This window comes from Coenobita brevimanus, chromosome 107 (assembly GCF_032717465.1).
Source record: "Coenobita brevimanus isolate Jiangsu-jjx chromosome 107, ASM3271746v2, whole genome shotgun sequence".
Classification (NCBI taxonomy): Eukaryota; Metazoa; Arthropoda; class Malacostraca; order Decapoda; family Coenobitidae; genus Coenobita; species Coenobita brevimanus.
This window is the reverse complement of record NC_137060.1, coordinates 29,273,044-29,296,009: the sequence shown is the minus strand read 5'-3', so window position 1 is coordinate 29,296,009 and position 22,966 is coordinate 29,273,044. Positions and strand designations below refer to the sequence as shown.

The 22,966-nt window shown below is 41.5% G+C and overlaps 1 protein-coding gene across 1 annotated transcript in view; it reads right to left on the bottom strand.

Moving 5' to 3' along the window:
• The window catches only part of LOC145416773 (sushi, von Willebrand factor type A, EGF and pentraxin domain-containing protein 1-like), a 70,426-nt gene that overhangs the window by 13,962 nt on the left and 33,498 nt on the right, over positions 1-22,966 (bottom strand). The window contains exons 13-22 of the mRNA XM_080285694.1: positions 22,762-22,919; positions 21,610-21,810; positions 20,539-20,736; positions 18,235-18,468; positions 15,266-15,413; positions 10,898-11,219; positions 8,950-9,076; positions 8,434-8,593; positions 6,805-6,951; positions 4,948-5,099 (exon numbers count right to left, since the gene is read on the bottom strand). Coding sequence (XP_080141820.1) covers positions 4,948-5,099; positions 6,805-6,951; positions 8,434-8,593; positions 8,950-9,076; positions 10,898-11,219; positions 15,266-15,413; positions 18,235-18,468; positions 20,539-20,736; positions 21,610-21,810; positions 22,762-22,919 — 1,847 coding nt within the window. The remainder of the gene's footprint in view (positions 1-4,947; positions 5,100-6,804; positions 6,952-8,433; positions 8,594-8,949; positions 9,077-10,897; positions 11,220-15,265; positions 15,414-18,234; positions 18,469-20,538; positions 20,737-21,609; positions 21,811-22,761; positions 22,920-22,966) is intronic.

The window sequence follows — 22,966 nt, the reverse complement described above, 5'->3', positions numbered from 1 at the left end:
TCACGTTCCTCACGCTGTTCTCGCTCGTATTCGCGCTGTTCTCGCTCGCATTCGCGCTGAATCCTACGCTCTTCACGAGCATCTTTCTCACGTTCTTGCTCGTAATTGAACCGTGAGAGAACGTAACTCTGTAATTTCTCTGGGTCTGTGAGACCAATATCTTTGGCTTCCTGTACATATACAGCTGTAGCCATGGCGCTAATTTATTAAACAACCCGAAATTGAGCACTGACTGCTTAGCGACGAATACTAATAAACAAAAGTAAAGAGTACAGACACAAGCTAGTGGTGACCAGTCTTATCCAGTTAACTGGCAAAGAATAAATCAAAAATGTAAATGACTGGGAAGACTCAATAATAAACACAATGGGTACGCCGACTTCCCAGGAGCGAATAAAATCGTTTGGCGTTACCAAGAATAAACTAGAGTTAGGTACTCTATTGATTGATAAAGCAAAAATTCACTTGCTAAATTAAGGGTAAACACCAGTAAGCTTGTGCCTATAAACTTTAATGATAAATACCTAAATATGAATGAGTGAGCACTATCTCGTGAATAGCTTTAGAGCTAGGAGTTAATATCCTGGAATGAGGTCGCCAATTGTCACGGGGGTTTTTATATTATCACGGTAATTTTGAAATATAAATGGTTAAATATTATTTAAATTGATAATAATATTCAATAATATTGAAGAGCAGAGACAATGATTGTCTTGCTACATCAAGCAACGATTACTTTACGCTGACTTGCTAAGATTCTCAAGAACGAGAATTTATAAACTTTCTCAACAGTACACAGCAGAGACTAATTACTCACAATTGCTGAATTACTGTACTGTTAGCCTCTGGAGAAAGTTACATCACCCCTGACAATAAATAACTAATACTAATAACAATAACATCAGGTTCTTGCTGATGCATTAACTCCTGGCACAACGGATTTTAAGTTAATACAAGACTGGTCTAAGTACCAGTTATGAAAGCAAACGTTTATGCAAGCTAGGAGCTGTATGGAAAATAAGCTTAATTATGGAGAAATGAAACAAGATTTTTACTCTACATTAAGCTCAAGAAATAGAACTGTTAAATTTATTAATCACAAAAATAAATTCAACATTACATTTCAAATCAAATCAATGAGACGCACTCGCTCACTCACACAGAAGCTAAATACTTACGCCTAGGAAAACACCTTTACTAAGCTCTTAAAACTACAAAATACACAAAAAGAAATACCAGTCGATGAATACTATGTATCACCCGAGGAGTGGGGGTGGGAGTACTGGGATTAACTGTACTAATGGAGCTTGGGGTGCTAGCTGACCTCTCCACTTCTGAGCACAGACCCTTTCTCCGTCACAGCAAACACAAGACTGAATTCAAATAATGCATAAGCAGTACGCACAGGCCACCGGAAGAAGGCGTGGCTAACGGTTGAATGAAGCAGAGGCAAACGATAAAGAAATAATTGTATCGCTCAGTAGCGCACTTAGTGACGTGCATTAAATCGGTCACTTTTTGAAAACGGTGACGAATTATTTGAAAAGTATACCCCGGAATGGAGAGAGAAACGGTTAACTGAGCGATACACAGTGAGTTTTCCACTAATAGTTCGTGGCTTCTCACAAAAAGGAAATGTCGCGAATTGATTCGTGACAAGCAGATCTCTTCACACAGACTTTCTCCTCCAATTCCACCTTAGACAATTCCGGTGCTGTTCCTCCATCACCTCCCACCTCTGACTTCCTCATGGCTGACATTAAAATGTCTTCAGCTGATGTATTTTCTGCCATCACTGGCCTCAATACTAACAAGGCATATGGGCCTGATGGAGTCCCTCCTGTTGTTCTCGAGAACTGTGCTTCAGTGCTTACACCCTGCCTAGGCAAACTCTTTCACCTTTGCCTGTCAACTTGTACCTTTCCTTCTTGCTAGAAGTTTGCTCTCATTCAGCCAGTCCCAAAGAAGGGTGACCACTCCCAACCCTCCAACTATTGTCCAATTGCTTTAACATCCTGTATTTCAAAAGTTTTCTAGTCAATTCTCAATAGAAAAATTTTAAAGCATCTTTCCTATCACAACCTTCTTTCTGATCGTCAGTATGGGTTCCGTCAGGGACACTCCACTGGCGATCTTCTCACCTACCTTTCAGACTCCTGGTCATCCTCCTTTCGAGACTTTGATGAAAGCTTTGCCATTGCACTTGACATCTCAAAGGCTTTCGATTGAGTCTGGCATAAATCTTTAATTTCCAAACTGCCCTCTTACGGTTTCTATCCTTCTATCTGTGCCTTCATCGCTAGCTTCCTTTCTGGTCGTTCTATAGCCACTGTTGAAGAAGGCCATCATTCTTCTCCTAGATCTATCAACAATGGTGTTCCTCAGGGCTCTGTCCTATCACCAACTCTCTTCCTTTTATTCATCAATGACCTTCTAAGTTGTACATCTAACCCTATCCACTCATACGCTGATGACTCCACCCTTCACCGTTCCATTCGGTTCCCGCAACGCCCATCTCAGAAGTTACTTCAACAAACAAGGGCTGAGGCTATGGAACACCTAATGTCTGACTTGGCTCGTATCTCTGACTAGGGTAAAAATAATCTTGTTGTTTTTAATGCATCTAAGACTCAGTTCTTACACCTATCAACCCGTCAAAATCTTCCACAGGTACACCCACTAATGTTTAGTAATATTCAGCTTAATCCTGCATCATCCTTGAATATGCTGGGGTTTCATTTACTTGGGATTTATCTTGGAAAGATCATATTACATCTCTTGTAAAATCTGCTTCCAAGAGATTGGGTGTGCTAAGCTGACTCTATTCTTTCTTTACCCCTGCACAATTGTTGACTCTATACAGGGGTTTTATCCGCCCCTGCGTGGAGTACAATTCTCATGTGTGGGGAGGCTCCCCACATACAGCTCTTCTCAATAGGGTGGAGTCAGAGGCTTTTTGTCTCATTAACTCTCCTCCTCTTACTGACTCCCTTCAACCTCTGTCTCTTCGCCGCATTGTTGCATCTTTATTTCTTTTTCTATCGCTACTTTAATGGTCACTGCTCCTCTTAACTGTCTGCATGCATTCCTCCACCACTACGATGGGCGCGTAGCAGCCGTCTAGCAGCAAACTCTCATCCCTTTTCTGTCCAACTCTCTAATGCAAGAGTTAACTGTTACTCCCAGTCCTTCATTTATGCAACAGGTCAACTCTGGAACTGTCTCCCTCTGTCTGTATTTCCTGCTGCCTATGATCTCCAGTCTTTCAAACGCAGTGTGTCCAGGCATCTCGAAATGAATGGATCTTGAATTTGACTCTCTCTTGTATTTTGTTTTTCTCTTGGAGGGAACTGTTATTGCGGGCTCATGGCCTTTGGTTCTTTCTTCCTTGCATTTAATAAAAAAAAAAAAAAAAAAAACTAAGTTTGGTAAAGGCAAAAAAGACCAGACTGGGATTACAAGTTAGGAAGTTCAACCCTACACATATCAGAAAGGGAGAAGGACCTAGGAGTGATTATCAATAACAGACTATCTCCGGCTGACCACATCAGTGAGAAGGTATGTAACATGTATACACTGCTTGCTAATATGAGAACAGCATTCACATATATAAATGAAGACATGCTGAGAAAGATGATTACATCATTCATCAGACCAACCCTGGAGTATGCACCAATAGTCTGGAATCCTCATCTCAAAAAACACAGAGATAAGACTGAAAAAGTACAAAGGGCCGCAACAAGGTGGGTATCAAGCTTAAGGGATCTATGCTATGAAGAAAGACAAGATAAAGTGAATCTACCAACACTACAGGAGAGAAGGAAAAGAGGAGATATGATTAAGTTATATACATGCATCTCATGCAAGGAGAAAATAGACATAAATGAATATATAACCTATCGGGAAGCATCAGCAAGAGGACACTGCAAAAAACTACATTAAATGAAAGGCGATGGAGATGTAAAGAAATTCAGTTTTCCAAACAGAGCAATTGATCAGTGGAATGTACTACTGAATGAAATAGTGTGTGCCAAAAGTATTCATAAATTTAAGGATAGTATGAGCATGACTCATTCCTGTAAAGATGCAATTAGATAAGAACACACACACACGCACACACACACTCTCTCTCTCTCTCTCTGTTTTTCAGACACGTATGAACCCACATTCAAAATCCACATCCACTCGCACACCTACCACTTCATATCCACTGCTCATACCAATTGCTTCACACTTTCCATACTCTGCATCTCCCTTACTCCACACACACTGTTAAAGCCCCCCCTCATTAGACTTGTCCTCACACTTAGCACTCCAAATGACACCCACACCTAATACTGTACCTATCAAATCCTTCCACACTCCAAATCCTCCATACACTCTACAACTGACCCCATACCTGCGCCCACTCTCAAAACCAAGCAATTCACATTCTACACCTACCACAAACATCCCTAAACTTCACATGCCTACCCATACCTGACAACACAGGTGACTGCATATGAGTCCTGTGGCTGTATGGCAGTTACAGTCCTCTTTGTCCACAATTAAGCCCTTTTTTCTCTATCCGCCACATCCCACAATGTATCTTTTGTTTCATAGTAAATAATCCCCACATCACACATCTCCACAATACTACATAACTTTCAGATCCACACTCTCACACTCAATATCCCCAAACAACCACTACATCTATCATCCCAACACATACCTTTCAGATCTGCACCACCACACTCAATATCCCCAACAGCCCCTACATTCATAACCTCACTCACCCCACACCTACCTTTTAGAGTCACACCACCACACTCAGTACCTTGACAGTCAACAAAATCTATTCCCCACTTTCATGCTCACCCCTCACACTTGCCACCTACTCTACACCTGTACTCTTCACACCTCCCACCTACTCCACACCAGTACGCCTCAACACCTGGCCCTACTCACGCCTGACATCAATTGTGACGGTGTGTGAGAGTCCAGCAGGTGTGGTGCAAGTGTAGTCCCCAGTGTCCCCTGGGTGAGCAGTATAGATGGCCAGACGGAACTCCAGCTGCGGGTTCCTCATGCGTTCAGTTGTCCATCCCGTCCAGTACTTCCTGAGGGGGACAAGTGGTTACTGAGGGTACTGTACTAAGGGGGTTGATACTGGTTACTGAAGCTATTGCACTGGGACACAGTCATCATTTCAGATATAGTACCATAGTATTTACAGAATTTTGTATTAGGTTTCCTTACTAAATTCTAGATATTGTACACACCATAATCATCATCATAATTCATCATGATCAAAATCTTTCAATCTTAACAATTAACAGAAAGGACAGGAGCTAGAAACAAGAAGAGGAAATTAAAATGTAGGAAAGTTGTCAAGGTACAAACATTAACAAACATCACAGACACCTAAGTATCCACCAGGCAAGAAATATGTTCAGTAAGTAATTCTGTATGTATGCACAGTTGCAGTAAATAGGTCTTTTGAAGCATTTTGAAACCCTACCTAATGAGATGTTACTAATCAACAACAGTGATACAAACTGGGATATCATTCCACTAGTTTGAAACCATGAGATGTGTAGACCTAATAGAATTACAGTATTACCTCAATTTCCCACACCTCCATGGGTTGACAATCATAAACTTTTAAGCTCTGTTTTATTTATGAAGAAGGAAGTAAAAAAATGAGAGGTTAGGAAAGATCAGGAAAGCAAGGACAAGAAAAGAACAAAGAGCAACAACTAATCTCAGTATGTTCCTTTAACCACTAGAATTTCTCTCAGTTTAGTCAAATTATCTTGTTTATCAGTCACACATATAAAAAAATTTGTTGACTGTGAGGATAAATTTTGGCTCATACTATTGTACAGTACTATAAGTGATGCACAGATGAACGATTTAACAGATTAATGAACACATGGATTACAGTTACTGTAATCATCGACCAATGGAAAGGCAATATACTGTAATCAATACTCAGCTTAACAGATGCACAAGTGAATGAATTCAAGGATCATAAATAAATCATAAAGTACAACAGATTAAAAGGTACATTACGGTACTTACTTCATGGATGTACCAACAGACAAATCATGATGCTTTAACAGGTTCATGCACGGTTCACCAGATGAATTAATGGGGACATCAGTTAAATGATTCTCCAAACTGACAGAGGCACACACGAATCAACGGAAAAGAAAAATACTGAATATGCAAATCCACGGCAGCACAGAGTGAAAAATAACAAGTACTTCAGTTAACAGGGATGAATTGAGAAAACAAACTCTTACCAGCATTTGGCAAGCTTACGGCAGCGCATGTTAAAGAGACGATGCTTGTAGTGGTTGTTTTTGCTGTAGTGAGAGGCAAAGAGGTTTACAGCAAAGTGAATAAGAAGATGGACAGATTGTAAATAGATAGAAAGATAGAGGGATAAAGGGAGAGAAACAAATGCAGAAGGTGGAGGGTAATTGGAAAAACAGTATGAACAAATTCAAATACAGTAGATATTCAACAGACACAATGCATACAGAGACAAACAGAGACATGTGTGTGTGTGTGTGTGTGTGTGTGTGTGTGTGTGTGTGTGTGTGTGTGTGTGTGTGTGTGTGTGTGTGTGTGTGTGTGTGTGTGTGTGTGTGTGTGTCACAATGCATACAGAAACAAACAGAGACTTACTCTGTGTGTGTGTGTGTGTGTGTGTCACAATGCATACAGAGACAAACAAAGACTTACTGTGTGTGTGTGTGTGTGTGTGTGTGAGAGAGAGAGAGAGAGAGAGAGAGAGAGAGAGAGAGAGAGACCTACCCAACACCCAAAACTGCTGGTTGAGGGGGGTTGGGGGGTCCCTGGTTAATGCCCCCTGCCATCCTTGCCCCCCTCTCATCTGCCCCTTCTCCTTGCTCCCCTGCCCTCTCCACACCCACCTCCTCCACTCCTGGGGGTGGGGTGGGGCTGGGAAGGCGAGTACTGGGTTAGTAAAGGGTAATACTGTACTTTAGTCACCACCACCTGACCTCATCAGTAACCTTTCAGTCTGGTAAGGTATTGTTTATTTTGCTTTTGTCATATCCAGACTATTTTTTTCATCTTAGGATAGACTTTTCAAGCTGGAAAAGTTAAATATATTTTTCACCTACCCCTTCATTACTAGAGATGTCCTAACTTGAATTAATCATTTGCAGACAATGGGAATAAAGTAAAAATACAGTATATATATATATATATATATATATATATATATATATATATATATATATATGTACACAGTACATACAAGGCATACCCTCATTTTATGATGAGCATGTATTTGAAAAAATTCACCACATAATAATTTATTGTACACTGGGTCAATTATAACATGGGTTCAATGGGAATACGTTTTGGGGCAAGAATCACCCACCCTACACATTCTAAGTTTACTGGTTATGTAAATCTCACTCAACAATGAGGTGAATATTTTTTTTAAATTTAACTTTTCCATTCCCCCCCCCTTTTTTTTTTACAATAATGTCTAGTTTTTGTTTTGGCGATGGTATGCTTAAAAAAAAAAAAAAAAAAAAAAAAAAAAAAAAAAAAAAAAATGTTCCAGCTGCTAGAAGCACATCTCAATCCTCAGCTGTTTGTCCCAACATGACCTGCATGTACAGAACCCTGTTTTTCTCCTCTGTGCTGCTTACTAAACTCCCTCACCCAGCACCCATTCCTTGCTCTCTATCCAACTTGTAGCTTGCCATTATCTTTTTGCTACTCTCTCTGAACCTGAACCTACACATTTTGTGTGTATTGTTCTGCAGCCTGTGTTGCTCAGCACTACTGATCATTATTGTAAACCTTGAATCTGGGTTCATTAATGAAGACACTGCAGTAATACAAAACTAATGATACATTGTTCAACATTCCAGTTTTATGCCATGGAACCCCATCATAAAGCAAAGGACACTTGCACACTGTAAGTGAAAGACACCTTATAAATATTTATCAAAGGTACTCTGTAGACATATGTAACTAATCAATGAAAATGAAAAGATTTAATGGAGAGTATATGCCGTACTTTTATTTTTCAAGGTGTGGTACTGAGAAAATGTGTTAATATACTGAGATGCAGTGTTCACCACATGAAACAAAGTTCTTTATTATTTTTGTAGGCTAACTTAATTTACAATAGTACATCTTGATGTGTTAAGCCACTGGAATGCAATAAATCTTTATAAACCCAACAGGATCTTGCACATACCTCAAATATTTATATGTTCTCATTTATATCTATATTTAGCTTTCACTTTTTTGCGTCGACGCTTTTCTTCTAAAAGCCATCTTTCATTCCTTGATTTTATTTTTTCCAAGCCATACAAACTTCCGGGGAAGGGGGGCGGCACTCATGACAGAAACAGCTGACTACTATTATTAAAATCAAATTCATTAGCTCGTACTTACGGTACAGCATGTGAGACGTTCCAAGTGGGGGTGCCAAAACGGCGCATGTACAGGCACTCGAGATACAGCTGTGTGCCAGGGGTGACTAACAACTGGCCATCAATGGTCTGTGCAATGGGGCCACCCTGGTGTCTAAACAGGATGGTTGGGGGCTGGTCCACTGTGGGAAGGGGAGAGAAAAGAGGTTAGTGTATGACAGAATAGGATGGTTGGGGGCTGGTACACTGTTAGATGAAGGAAGAAAAGTAGTTATTGTACGTCAGAACAGGATGGTTGGGGGATGGTCCACTTGTGGAAGTGAGGGGAGGGAGGGGCCAGAGAGATGCACCAAAGCAAAGTTAATTCATGTGCATAACTGTAGTAGTGGTTGAGAGAACTGTGGATTGGTGGTGGTGGGGAGGGGGGAATGAAAAAAGAGGAAGACAGGAAACAAAAAGAGAAAACTGTACAAATGAAAATAGAATAGGGGAGAGTAAAGTCAAGCAAAGTTGAGATAAAACGATACCATTAACTTACATGCATAGTTGTAGTGGTGGTTGAGAGGGTGGCACGAAGGTGGAGGGGGTGACCACTGCCCTGCCACACACTGGGTATGTGAGGTGCCAGAAAGCCAGTATTTTCCTATGTCAACACACCGTGACACCTGAAAATTGAAGAAATATTTTATGTAGGGCATAATTTTTTTTTAAAGGCCAGCTGGGATATAATCTGGGTCCATTCTTCCTGCCAGCAAGGAGTGCTGACAGATGATCCATGATGGCTACTGAAAAACATATACAACTCCATCCTCTTAGAGTGGGGTTGATGATGAAACGATGCACTTTCCCTCCAGTGTTGTGGATTGGATTCGTTTCATTTTTGGAGGCCCCAACATGCTTGCATGCATCGGCCTTGGTCACTTAATGGCAGCTCTCCATGCTGCTCAATCTATAGGTGCCTCCCTGTTCAATCCCTTAACCCTGAGGTTACACTTAATGTCCTCATCCCAGGTCTTTCTTTGGTCTGCCCCTCGCAACCCCACCCACAATATTAACGCCTCTCTCTGTCTGCACCCAATTATCGTCCTCCATCCTCTCCACATGTCCAAACCACATAAGTCTACCTCTCCTCATCACAACACCAATACACTCCAGTTCCATCCTACCTCTCAACTCTTCCATCGTAAACCCAGCCCCCCCAGGCCTTGCACTCAAGGATGCACTGCACATCCACCCAATCATTGTCATTTCTGTACATTTGAGCCTGTGAATATCCCCTTCTTTTACTGCTCAGGTCTAACTACCATACAGTACTACACTCCTAACAAATGCTGCATATAAAGATCCCTTAGCACGTAGGAAGAGCCCTCTCAATGTTGGGAGAGGGAACAGCTCCCTAAACTTCTTCCAACCACTTCTTACCCTAGCCACAGAGCAGATCCAGCCCCACCTCCGGCACATTACATGTCTCCCAAATGACAGTCTTCCACACACTCAAGAGACTCACCAATAAGATCAATTCTTTCACACCTGACAATCTCCACCTGCTCTCCCCGACACGCCGCATACATAAAATCAGCATTATCTTGTAGTCTACCACTAATACCACTACATCTCTTATGCAACCACTTATCATAAACTCTGCACAAGATGAAATTGCTTCCCACACCTTTGTAGCAAATTTCACATGGCCACTCTCTTTCTTCTTTGATAGTATCAACATCAACCCTAGATTTCATCATTTTTGTTTTATCTGCATTACTCTTATGCCCTTGTGCTCCATACCATCTCTCCACTACCTAAATCTTTCCTCCGCCTCCTTTTCATTCTCTGCAATCAACACCAAATCATCAGCATACAATTAACATCTCCCATGGGGGTTCATTTCTGAAGTCATGTGAGAGGGCTTCAAGTACCATGATAAACAATAAGGGACTCAAAACTGACTCCTGATGCACACCAACATTCATGGAAAACTCATCACTCAAATCTCCATTTACCCTTATCTGGGTGCAAGCACCCACATACATGGCCATGACCACGTTAACCAGCCACTCCTCCATCCCAAGCTTTCTCACTGCCCACCTCACCACCCCTTTAGGGACTCCGTCAAAGGCCTTCTCCAAATCAACAAAAACAAAGTACAGTTCCCTTTTCTGTCCCATATATTTTTCCTGAAGCTGTCAAACAAAGAATATGGCATCAGTGGTCCCCTTGCCTGGCATAAACCCAAACTGCATCTCATCAATATTCACTCCTACTCTAATCATACTTTCTAGAACCCACTCCATTACCTTCATTTTCTGATCTAAAAGCTTTATACTGTACTGTACCTCTATAATTTCCTCTTTCCAGGACACCACCCTTCCCCTTAGACGGTACACAACAATTACAGTACCCTCTTCAGCCAATCAGAAGACAGCTCACTCTAAAACAGGCAGAGTTGTCACAAAAAACAAAAACATAAAGAACATGCCTACACTCACCAATTTAGTCCCAGGTGGCAACTCCATAAAGTCATCCTCCAGCTGTTTTTCTCCATGAAAGGTGGTCACTGCTTCCCGTTTCCTCCAAATGCAGGACACATTCCCATAATCTCCCCTCATCCCTCTGATCTCACTCTGCCCCTCTGCCTCACTCCTCAGACCTTCCTCCCTCTCTTCCAAGCCCACAGCAGGGGTAGGGGGACATGGGGATGGGTCGCGATGTCCCAACCATGACCCATGACGACATCGGATGGTCCAAGTGGTCTTCTCCCCAATGGTGTTGGCTATGCAGTTGAATGTGACCTCTGTGCCATCAGGGAATCTGAGGATGGAGGAAAATAAGGGACAGACCAATTCCCTAACCTATTCAATTTTTTTCTTACCTCAACTTCTTACTCTCACCTTCACTTTTCCCATACCTGCCAATATCATTCCCATAACCATCTCCAATCACCAACACCTCTTCCACCACTTAAACCAACCTACATCCATGTACACCTTTCAGGCACTCACTAACACCCCTCCCACATGCACCTAAGCTTTTGTCTCACACTCAGTTCATACCCACATACAGGACACCTCTCCAAACCAAACTACAGTACTTACATCATCATCGTCATCATCATCCAGACCTCCTTTCCCACCCTAAGACAGGATGAAGAGTAGCAATCACCAGACAGCCCATCTCTGCCCAATCCATTCACTCATCATTCAAGCCCCCAGAATCCTGGCTCTATCTGATACGACAAAAATACTCACCACATTCTGTAGTTTCATATAAACACATCCGACGGGGTCAATCCGGATGCTGTCACGTTAAAAAGGGGTGCCAAATCCCTGATAATGCGTTTCTTCTCATAACATTCATCCAGCCGGCTCAATCTCTTTTAAGTCCCGTAGCCTCACCAGCTTCCATACCTCTCTCCCTTAAACACTTATCCACCATATCCCTCCACCTTTTCCTTGGCCTACCTTGCCTCCTCCCTCCATCAAATTCACTCAGATATACCTCTTTCACCACTCAATTGTTATCTACTCTCTCCACAAGACCATACCATCTCAGTACACTCTCTTCGATTCTGGGGTCCACAGACTTTCTCACTCCACATATTCCACGAATAACATTATTTCATATCCTATCCAATCTCTGTACTCCACATACATTCCTCAGCAGTCCCATCTCCACTGCTCTCATTCTTGACTTCTCATTTTCATGCCATACCATAGTCTCACACCCATATGTGAATGTTGACACTAACACTCCCTCATGTAAGCCTCATGCAGCTGCAACACTCAAGCCTCTGTTTCTTATCAAGGCTTTCATAGCACCAGATACTTTCCTTCCTTGTGTCACTCTACTTTCCACTTCTTTTGTGTATTTTCCTCTCTTTTCTGTCACTGTACCCAGGTATTTGAACTCTCTCACCAATTCCAGTCTCTCTCCATTCACTGTAACATCACACTGGGAGTCACATTCTCTCTCAATAACCATCACTTTACTCTTTTCTACATTTACTCTCAAGGCATGACACTCACAGACATCAACAAAACTCTGCACTAGTCGACCAAGTTCTTGTCCAGTATTTGCAAGTAGTACTGTGTCATCAGCATACAACAAATTTGAGAAATTCTATCCATCACAATTCATTACCAACATCATCCCTCTCTCTATTACTCATGTTTTTACGTCTCTCATCACCCCATCAATATATATATATATATATATATATATATATATATATATATATATATATATATATATATATATATATATATATATATATATATATATATATTCATTCATTGCCAGATGCCATGTATCCCAAACAGGGTGGCCAAGGGCTTAGAGTTAATTGTTTTACAGGGAGGGGCACTAATCCTCCACCAACCCCACTTGACACGCAGGGAGAATATATATATATATATATATATATATATATATATATTGAACAACCATGGGAACATCACAAAATCTTGTTGCACTCCCACACCGATCAAGAACCATTCACTTAGATGCTCATTTACCCTTACACATGCTTCACTACCATCATAAAATCTCTTGACAGCACCTAGCAGCTTACCATCTGCACTGTACATGCACAAAACCTTCCACAATCCTTCTCTGTCTACTTTGTCGTATGCTTTTTCCAGATCCATGAATGCCATAAACACGTTATAGTCCTTCTTACATGCCTTCTCCCCTATCTGTCTTACTGCAAATATCTGATCCACACATCCTCTGCCACTCCTAAAGCCACTCTGTTCATCACTCACTAGGACTTCTGATATCTCTCGTACTTTCTCTATAATAATTCTTCCATATACCTTCCCTATCACACTCAGTAAACTTATGGCACGATAATTCTTGCACCCACTTCGCTCACCATTATTTTTGTACAGGGGTACAATCACAGCCTTTTTCCACTCTGCTGGCACAATTTCACTCATCCAAGTATTCTAACATATCTCCAACAAGCAATTCATTCCACTTTCTCCACTACATTTAACCATCTCTGCATACACCTCATCAACCCCAGCTGCTTTTCCATTTTTCAGCTGCTTCACAGCGTTTTTCACCTGTGCGAGTGTCATGTTTCCTGGCACAGCATTCCTTCTCTGCACACCTCAAAAACCAATCATGTTTACAGCCACTTTGCTCTCTCTATTCCCATTCATCAGGCTTCCAAAATATTCTTTCCCTCTGGTTCTTACTTCATCCCCATGGGTTAATAATCTACCACTTACATCCCTCACATTTTCACATTTCTTTCTGCTGTCACTTCTACATTTCCGCACCTCTTTCCAGAATAACTTCCTATTTTCAGAGTAATTCGCATTCATATTTCTTCCTAGATAGCCATTTACCTCCTTCTTTTTCCTCATCACTAGTCTCTTTACGTGTTTCTTGCTCTTACTATATTAAGTACTTGTTTCAACTGAACCCCTGTTCTGTAAGCACTTTAGCCACTTCTTCCTCTTTTCCTCCACTGCTCTCTTAACCTTGTCATCCCACCATGCTGTACCTTTCTTCTTTGTTGTTACTCTTGACACACCACACACCGCTTTAGCATTCCTAACTAAGCATTCGCTATATGCATTCCACAGGCTGTCCAGATCCATCTAATTCCAATTCACTGATTCTAACTCCTCCCCTACTTTGGTCCTGTATTCATCTACCGTTTCTTTGATCCTCAGCTTCTCAACTTTCAGTCCTTCTCCCTGACTGCTCCTCTCTCTCCTGGTCCACTTCACTTCTCTCAGCTTGATCTTGCATACCACAATCATATGATCTGACAGATTTCCACATCATCCTCTCACGGCCCTCATATCAACAACCATTCCCTGCATCAACCTCTCTACGAGCACGTAAACAATCAAGCTCCTTTCAACACGATCCCCGTTCCCTCTATACCATGTATATTTATGTGCACCTCTCCTAAATCGACCTTTATGCCCCCCAAAAAGTAAATCAATTAATTAATAAAAAAATAAAACTAAATATAGTACAATTCCAGATCACCTACACCTTTATCACACCTACCTTACCTTCTCGTTCACATCCAATTACGTGTCGTTACTCACACACATCAATACCTTTCCCAAACCCACTACTGCCTCTTGCATAGCCATCTACACCTCTCCCACACCCATTAGCATCTCTTGCACATTCACCTAGAGGCCTCTCACATCTACTGCCACCTTTTGCATACCCATCTACATCTCTCCCACATTCATGAACAACATAGCACATACACCAACATACACAATTATATTGTACTGTTCTCTTTCATACCTACCAACACCTCTATCACACCCATTTAAACCTCTTGCATACCCATTTACTGTACTGTATGCCTCTCCTACAACCATTTAAACCATAGTTTACTCACCAGTACCTATCCAACACACCACTCTCCCACACATACCAATATTTCTCACACACCTAATTGAATGCCTTGCATACTCATTTACATCTCCCAAACACAATCTTAAATAATAGCACACACACCTGCACCTCTTCAACATATATCTCCATTCACCCACATCCACCAAAACCTCTCCTACATCCACTTACATCATAGTACAGTACACCCACAGACAGTCAAACAACTTTCTCACATTCTTCCACACCCACCTGAACCTCTTACACCCACCCACACCCATCGAAGCCTATTGAAATCACCCACACCTGCCTAAACCTTTCACATTCATTCACACCCACCTAAACCTATTGCATCCACTTCAATGTCTTGCATTCAACTAACCTCCTGCATCCACACACACCCATCTCAGCCTCTTGCACACATTCACACCCACTCTTGCATCCACAAACACACATTTAAGCCTTTTGCGCCCTCTGACACCCACCTGGTTTCATCCTTATGCAGCAGCTGACCATTTTTGTAAATGAGTGTGCCCCTGACCTCAGCAGGGTGGGGACAGGAAGGGTGGGGGCCAGGGAGGTCAATGCTCGTAATATCACCTCCCGAGGTTACATCTCCACGTCCATATCCCACTACCAGGAGAGAGAGAGAATGGCTATTATGATTCTGTATATGATCACCAGCTTTCTAACTAAATTTCAATCCCTTCAATGTATAGGCATTCATACATCACAGCACAATCTGCAATAGTTATAGGTATTAATACTCTGTATGTCACTGCACAATCTGTAACACTAGTAAAATATGTAATGTCTGGTGTTCAGGAAGAGAAGTACACATCCTCTGGCCCAGAATGAAAACACATGTCAAACACATACCAGACAATCAAGAATGCAAACACATACCAGGTAATATATGTCAATGATGTACTAGATGATCAAGAATCCCTTGATGTATCAACCAGTAAAACACCTTTGTTGGCAAAGTACAAGCGAGGCCATTTAAATCCGAAAGCATATAAATGTCACCTTACACCCCAAGGATACCTCAAGTATATTGATGGCTATCTACCTGCCTACCAAGTTCCATGCATTTTGACATGCTGCACTTGGAATGTGCCACATGCACTGCCTGGGTGTGATCAAACCTGTAAAGAACAAATCTTAAAGAATTGGGCTATCACATGGTGCAAAGCACACAGTGATCAGCCCTGTGGTTGCTGAGATATAATCTTCTCAAAAGTGTTACGGTCGGCCCAGGTCGGGTCGCTCATATGTGAGAAAATGCCATTACTTGACAAGAGATTCGCGAGGGATTCGCCCTTGCTCGTAAACACATGGGGTAACTGACGAAAGCCAGTTAACTTGTGTGATGGGAAGGTACCAGACAGTACACACACACACACACACACACACACACACAATAGTTTGTCACCTGAAAAACACATTAACAAGGCAGTTAGAGAGAAAAAATAAACTCCTGACTAATATAAGAGTTGCTTTTCATTATATGGATGAGGAGATGATGAAAAATTTGATAGTAGCCATGATTCGCCCCAGGTTAGAGTATGCAGCAGTAGTGTGGGTCCCCACACAAAAAGAAAGATATAAATAAGATTGAGAGAATACAAAGAACAGCAAACAAAATGGTCCCCAGTCTGGCAGATCTGTCGCACAGAGAGAGGCTGGAAAAACTGGATTTGCCTTCCTTAGAAGAAAGGAGATAGAGAGGCGACATGATTGCAGTGTTCAGGACCATGATGGGAGTAAACAAAATTGACAAAGAAGATCTGTTTTTATGGGATAAGAGAGTAACGAGAGGACACAGAATGACACTGAAGAAGCCAAGCTGCTTGAAAGATTTCAAGAAATATTGTTTTCCTTATAGATATATAGACCTGTAGAATAGCCTGGACAAAGAGATCGTCCAATCTAAAAACTTAAATGAGTTTAAAGCAAAATTTGATTTATTGAGAAACAGAGACGGGACCCCACGTGCATAGCTCATTTCCTGTATATCACAATTAGGTAAATACCATTAGGTAAATACACACACACAAACACACACACACACACATCACTGAATTATCTGATGGGTAATGAACCAATCACAAAAGCGGGAGAAGAGAAAGATTTGGATGTGTTGGTCCAGGATAGTTTGTCACCTGAAAAACACATTAACAAGACAGTCAGAGAGATGTATAAACTCTTGACTAACATAAGAGTAGAAATTCATTACATAGATGAGGAGATGATGAAAAAATTTATAGTGGCCATGATCTGCCAAAGGTTAGAATATGCAGCAGCAGTGTGGTCCCCACACAAAAAGAAAGATATAAATAAGATTGAGAGAATACAAAGAACAGCAACCAAGATCGTCCCCAGTCTGGCAGATCTGTCATACAGAGAGAGGCTGGAAAAACTGGATTTGCCTTCCTTAAAGGAAAGGAGAGAGAGAGAGAGGCAATATGACTGCAGTGTTCAGGACCCTGATGGGAGTAGATAAGATTGACAGAGGAGATCTGTTCGTATGGGATAAGAGAGTAACAAGAGGACATGGAATGAAACCGAAGAAGCCAAGCTGCTTGAAGGATATCAGGAAATATGGTTTTCCTTATAGATGCATAGACCTGTGGAATAGCCTGGACAAAGAGATCATGCATCCAGTCTAAAAACTTAAACGAGTTTAAAGCAAAATCTGACTTATTGAGAAACAGAGATGGGACCACATGAGCGTAGCTCATTTCCTGTATATTACAATTAGGTAAATATAAGTAGGTAAACACACACACACACACACATCACTCAGCTGAAAACCAGGCGGTATATATTCCCAGAAATCAGGTGCAGGAGTCAGAAAGAACAGGATATCAGTATGAGGAAGAAGGAGAGTGAAGAGATTAGTTGTCATTTACGAGGTCATGTCACTCTGTCTGTTGCAGGGGCAGGCAGCGAGCAATATAACTGAACAATATAACTGTGTCACAATGAACCCCTTAACCCCAGAGTATCTATACGTCACTTTCACTTACGATAAAATCTCTATGCTATCCAATGCTTCACTACTTTACTTTGGTAATAGCGGCCCACATTACTGGTGACAGAGGTGCCTCGCCAGACTATAAACTCCTAAACTATAGTTGGCAGAAGCAGAAATCTACGATACTCTACAATACTGATGTCAGTGGCAACAATTCTCTACAATATTCACTTATAACCTAGCTACCTACCGACCCACCAATCTACCTATCGACAAATGCAGCAATGATGATGATGATGTTGATGTGGAAGATACAAAGAAGCCAATGACAACTGCATATTGTACTTGAGCTTCATACTGGTAATGATGATACAGTAATCATGTTTACCCTGACATCCAACTTACGACTATCTGACCCACTGATTGGTGCAGGAAAAAATAAAGCTAATATGTTTAACTTCATATCTGACTCACAGCTATCCGGCCAACTGAGTGGTGCTGGTGGGAGATGATGGGTGGCCTGAGCAGGTGTGACACAAGTGGGCGGGCCAGGGCGGAGGTGACCCAAATGACATGTGACCCGAGGCAACCCCACCAGCCACCCATCCTCACACGTATACCCAGCTATATCCCCATGCTCAATAATGCCTCCTGGTTCCAGTGACCCTGTGTACGTGCCATTGGAGATCTCAGGAAGCTTGCATGGGTCTGAAATAAGGTTGTGGTTACTGTCACTGAAATAATGGAAGATTATGAATACTGCACTGAAAGAAAGGTATACTGTACGTGCTTGCTGTATTAAAGGAATGTTAGAGTTGGTGTTATTGTATTGAAGGAAGGCTATGGTTACTTCACTAAAAGAATGTTATGCAGTAATTACCAGTACTGTATTGAAGGAAAGTTCTGGTTACTGTTGCACTAAAATAAGGGGATGGTTACTGCTACTGTTCATCATCATCATCATTATCTTCAACCCATCTCCACTACTGTAATGAATGATGTGGATAAAATCCTGAAATTTGAAAAGGAAAGTATAAAAAGAAGGGGACTTATCAAAAGAGTTTCCAGTGCAATGGGTCACAAATATTCATTTAGCTTTTGTTTCTGCAAAGCAGAATAGTACACACACTGCAATAATCACCCTACCCACTGTCCTATGTTGGTAAAGAACAAGGAGTGTTGGCTTAAGCAGCATTTTTGTGAGGTTTTCCGGACCAGTCATAACTGGTCTAAGCTTTCTGGACCTATTACATGCTCATGATAATGGATTTTAGACCAGCACCATCCTTAATGCTGCACCTATTGACTAGAGGATCAAGTGGGCGGGGCTATGATGGAATCATCTGAGTTTTGTAAACAGAAGGAATGGGATGATAATAAATCAATTTAACTATAAACAGTCATTATTAGCTTACACAATAGCAGTTTCTATGTCATATAAAAGAAAAAATGTGACAACTCGCCAGTGTGTCACTATCAGAAAAATGATAATGTGTTTTTACTAAACCATAAAGTGAAATAAAAGTGCAGCTTCCCTTCTCAGTGAAAACAGAATTGTTACAGCCAGAGATGAAGGCTGCGGTACTTGTTCTTAAGGAATTAAATTATTACTGAGAAATAGCCGTAAGTGCCGTCTTTATATTATAATAATCCATAGAGATTCACAAACTTTGCATTTCTCTCCAAGCATTATTATGTCACTAATTCAGCCATAACTGGTAACTTTTTCAATCTGGGCTTAAACAAGTATTCATTTCAAGTAGCATCAACATTTATATAACTGTCCCATGTCAGTGCTGATTGTCATTTGTGTGAAATTTAATTTTAAAAATATTTATCTTTCACAGCACTTCTGTCGACCACCTTTCCCATTCTTTCTGTGGTGGCTTAGTCAGTAGAGAGGTGGCCTGCAGTCCTACCGGACCCAGGTTCAAATCCCGGCTGGGGCAGGGAACAGTTTAAGGATTTGGATTTCGTGAAATCAGATTTTACTGATCTACCAGAAGACCCGCTGACATGTCGTAAAAATACCCCCGCTAATACCAGTACACCAGTCCTGTATGAGACAGCCCTAGCATGTATTCAGTATGGACGATGGGTGTTGGCATCAAAATGGTGACATGTAGAGAGGTGTATGGTATGTAGGAGGACTACTGGGCCTTGAGAGCAGGCTGTGAAGCCTATGCCCAAAAAAAAAAAAAAAAAAAAAAAAGGCACAGGATGCTTGTGGTTGCCCTCATTGCCCAGTGCTACTGCACATCCTTTTGTGCACAGGACTGGGTAAACCCTGTCTAGGTTCTTGGGCAGGACCACTTTAGACCAGTCCTGACTAGTCTAGTTTGTCTAAAACTGTCTTGCCAGAACAGCCACAGGGCTGGTCTAAACCGATCTGAGAGCCTCATGAAAATGAGGCTTTAGTGTTAGCTCAGGTACCCTGGCACAGGTACTTCTACAGATTTCTTAGCATTCCTTCATCAATCCACCCACTATTACATCCTTGTGGTATAGTGTCAGGCAGCTCACCCCTGAGGTTCTCAGTTTTCAGGCATGTTACCCTCCAATATGGTCTGCTCAGAAAACAGGTAGCAAGACAGTTTTTATATAAATAGTCTACTCCTGCAATAGGCATTTCACTCACTCACCTAAGTGGTCACCTCCAGTCACTAGTGCACTCAACCCTACCAAACACTTCAACTATCTATTCCTTAGCAGGTTTTCAGACTCTATCCCTTATGCTCCTTCTACCTTTCTCTTTAGTCTGTGATAGAACCTACTCACCTGGGCTGCAGCGAGGACGGGTGCCTGTAACTGTCCACTGGCCATACCAGCAGCGCAGTGTGTCCGATCCTAAGACTGAATGACCTGAGGTACATGATAGCCGCACCACCTCCGCATGTCCAATGGTGGCTCCTCTTGGCACCTCAGCCCCATTGAAGGTATGCTGGCCATTAGGGGTGTCTGGCACTGAGCATGGTACTATGGAAGGAGAATGGAGATGAGTAAAAAAAAAAAAAAAAAATCCATCATCCAATCCTACGTTGCCCCATGAGGAGCATAGAATCCTGGGCTAGGCAAAAAAAAAAAAAAAAACATGGAGTAAAAGAAAAACATTGAAGGATAAACATGAGTTTTTTTTCTTGAACAGTAAGATAATGGAGAAGGAAAAATGAAAGACTAAAAAAAAGAAAATAACCCATACACCTGATTTACAGGTGTCTTCCATTCATTAAAAAAAATCTGTAACAGCTGGATTTGAACAACCGTTGGTTGCAGTTTAGGGGGAAACCACTCTGAAGAAGCGATTTCCAAAGAGATGCAATTTAGGGTGAAAAAAAAAATCTGATAGGCAGAAGTTCTGCAATATGGCAGTGTGACAGCTTGGTCATGAGCATTACCAGATGCTCGTGTAGCACAGGGGAGGGTGTGGAGAGATTGCACAATGGATACAACTTCGTCTGAGCATTTGCCATAAAAGACATGCAAGAAGAGAGAAGAAAAACCTTAGGAGATGAAAGTTTGCCTATGATTTACAAATCTTCAGGTTAAGAATATTGGTGTAACTGTGTCCGTCAAAGGTTTAACTTACCTGTTTAGATGCAATCATTCTTCTCTCATTTTATATTTGTTGGAACCTGACAATTTAATTCTACTAAGGAAGGACCTCTAGTAGTGAAGGACCTAATTAAAGCCTAATCTAACCCCTCTGGTTAAAAAAAAGTCTGGTAGACCGAATAAAACTGAAATAATCCCTCATAGTACAGTAGTCAAGAATGTACGTATATTTAAAGATCTTAGTTTGCATAGCTGCCTCTGGTTTAAAAACAGGACTGTATGAATTAAATCACTAACATGAAATACACTCTGGCTTCATGGGCTTCCACCGCCCCCTGGAGCACTTGGCAGTCTTGTTGCCCAGGTTGAGACCATGACCGTAAAGGCAGGTGACCCTGACCCGTGCACCGGCCGAGAAGGTGTAGTTCTGGTCTCGCCCTGGCCGCACAATGTCCACACGAAGGTATGGCTCCTTGGCTAGTTCCTCACAGTGTGGTGCTACCGGAAGAAGTTAGCATCTGATTACGAAATCCATTAAGACGGACATAAATGATCTTCCACAAAGTCCATCTACATGTATTAACTGCACTCCCCACTACTACCATCACACCTTCTCCAAATGAGCTAACCCTACCATATTTCAGTATGGACAGAATGATATTACTGTCCAAGCAGTGACATGTGAAAGTGAGTAGCTCCATCTGCTGGACATTAGAGAACTGCTCAGCCTAAGTGAGCAGTCTGTCTAGTTGAGGATCAAAGTTATATCCAGCCACCATCTAATCCTTCTCTGTCCTATCAGGAGCATAAATGCCTGAGGCCAGGCTACTCAGTCCTGACATTCAAGGCAAGGGTGACCAGTCTCATTATTATATATATTAGGAAAAAAAAAATGTATTAATGGGGAATCTCTGAAGAGTGAAATACCTTAACTGGAGCTAGGCACAACTAATTACAGTACTCTGAAAGACCCAAAACCGCATTCTCATGGACAAAGGAATCTTTCTAGTAAGTATGTTCTCTTGTATGCTTTTTGTGTCAAGAAAGAAAATTACTCAAAATACATTAAGAAACAAAACTATGTGAATATGGTAAATGAAATAAGTAAATGAGAGGGAGGAGCAAAAGTATTAGCATCACTGGGAGGTGAGTTGTATAAAGTAATCCTCTGGTAACTGCAGTGTTCCATCAATTGAATAAAATAATCTTCATTCACCTACTTCCATTCTTCATTTAGTCTGTTTTGCTTCCTCAACTTCTATACCTCACTTTCTCCAACAACACTTACCATATGCAACTATCTCCTTGGCCTTCCATGCCATTTTCCATTCTCAGACTTATTCAAATACGGTACACCATTTTTGCAATCTAGTTGATAATAATAGTATATCTGAAAACAGAGCACCTTACCTTGCTTCCTATTCTTCTTCTTCTTTTTCTTCCTCTTGCCTCCCCCTCTTCCCTCCTTTGCACTCCTCATCACTCTAGAGACAACTTCCTCCCTCCCTCCAAATCTTCTTCCAGCCTCCTCCTCCCGAACCACCACCTTGCTGATCTCCACCCCTTCTCGGTTCTCCTGCACAAATCTGGCCCAGGTTTCATATCTCCTGTTTTTTGGTGCAAAAACTTGTCGTTTTTCAGTCCTACTCTTCCT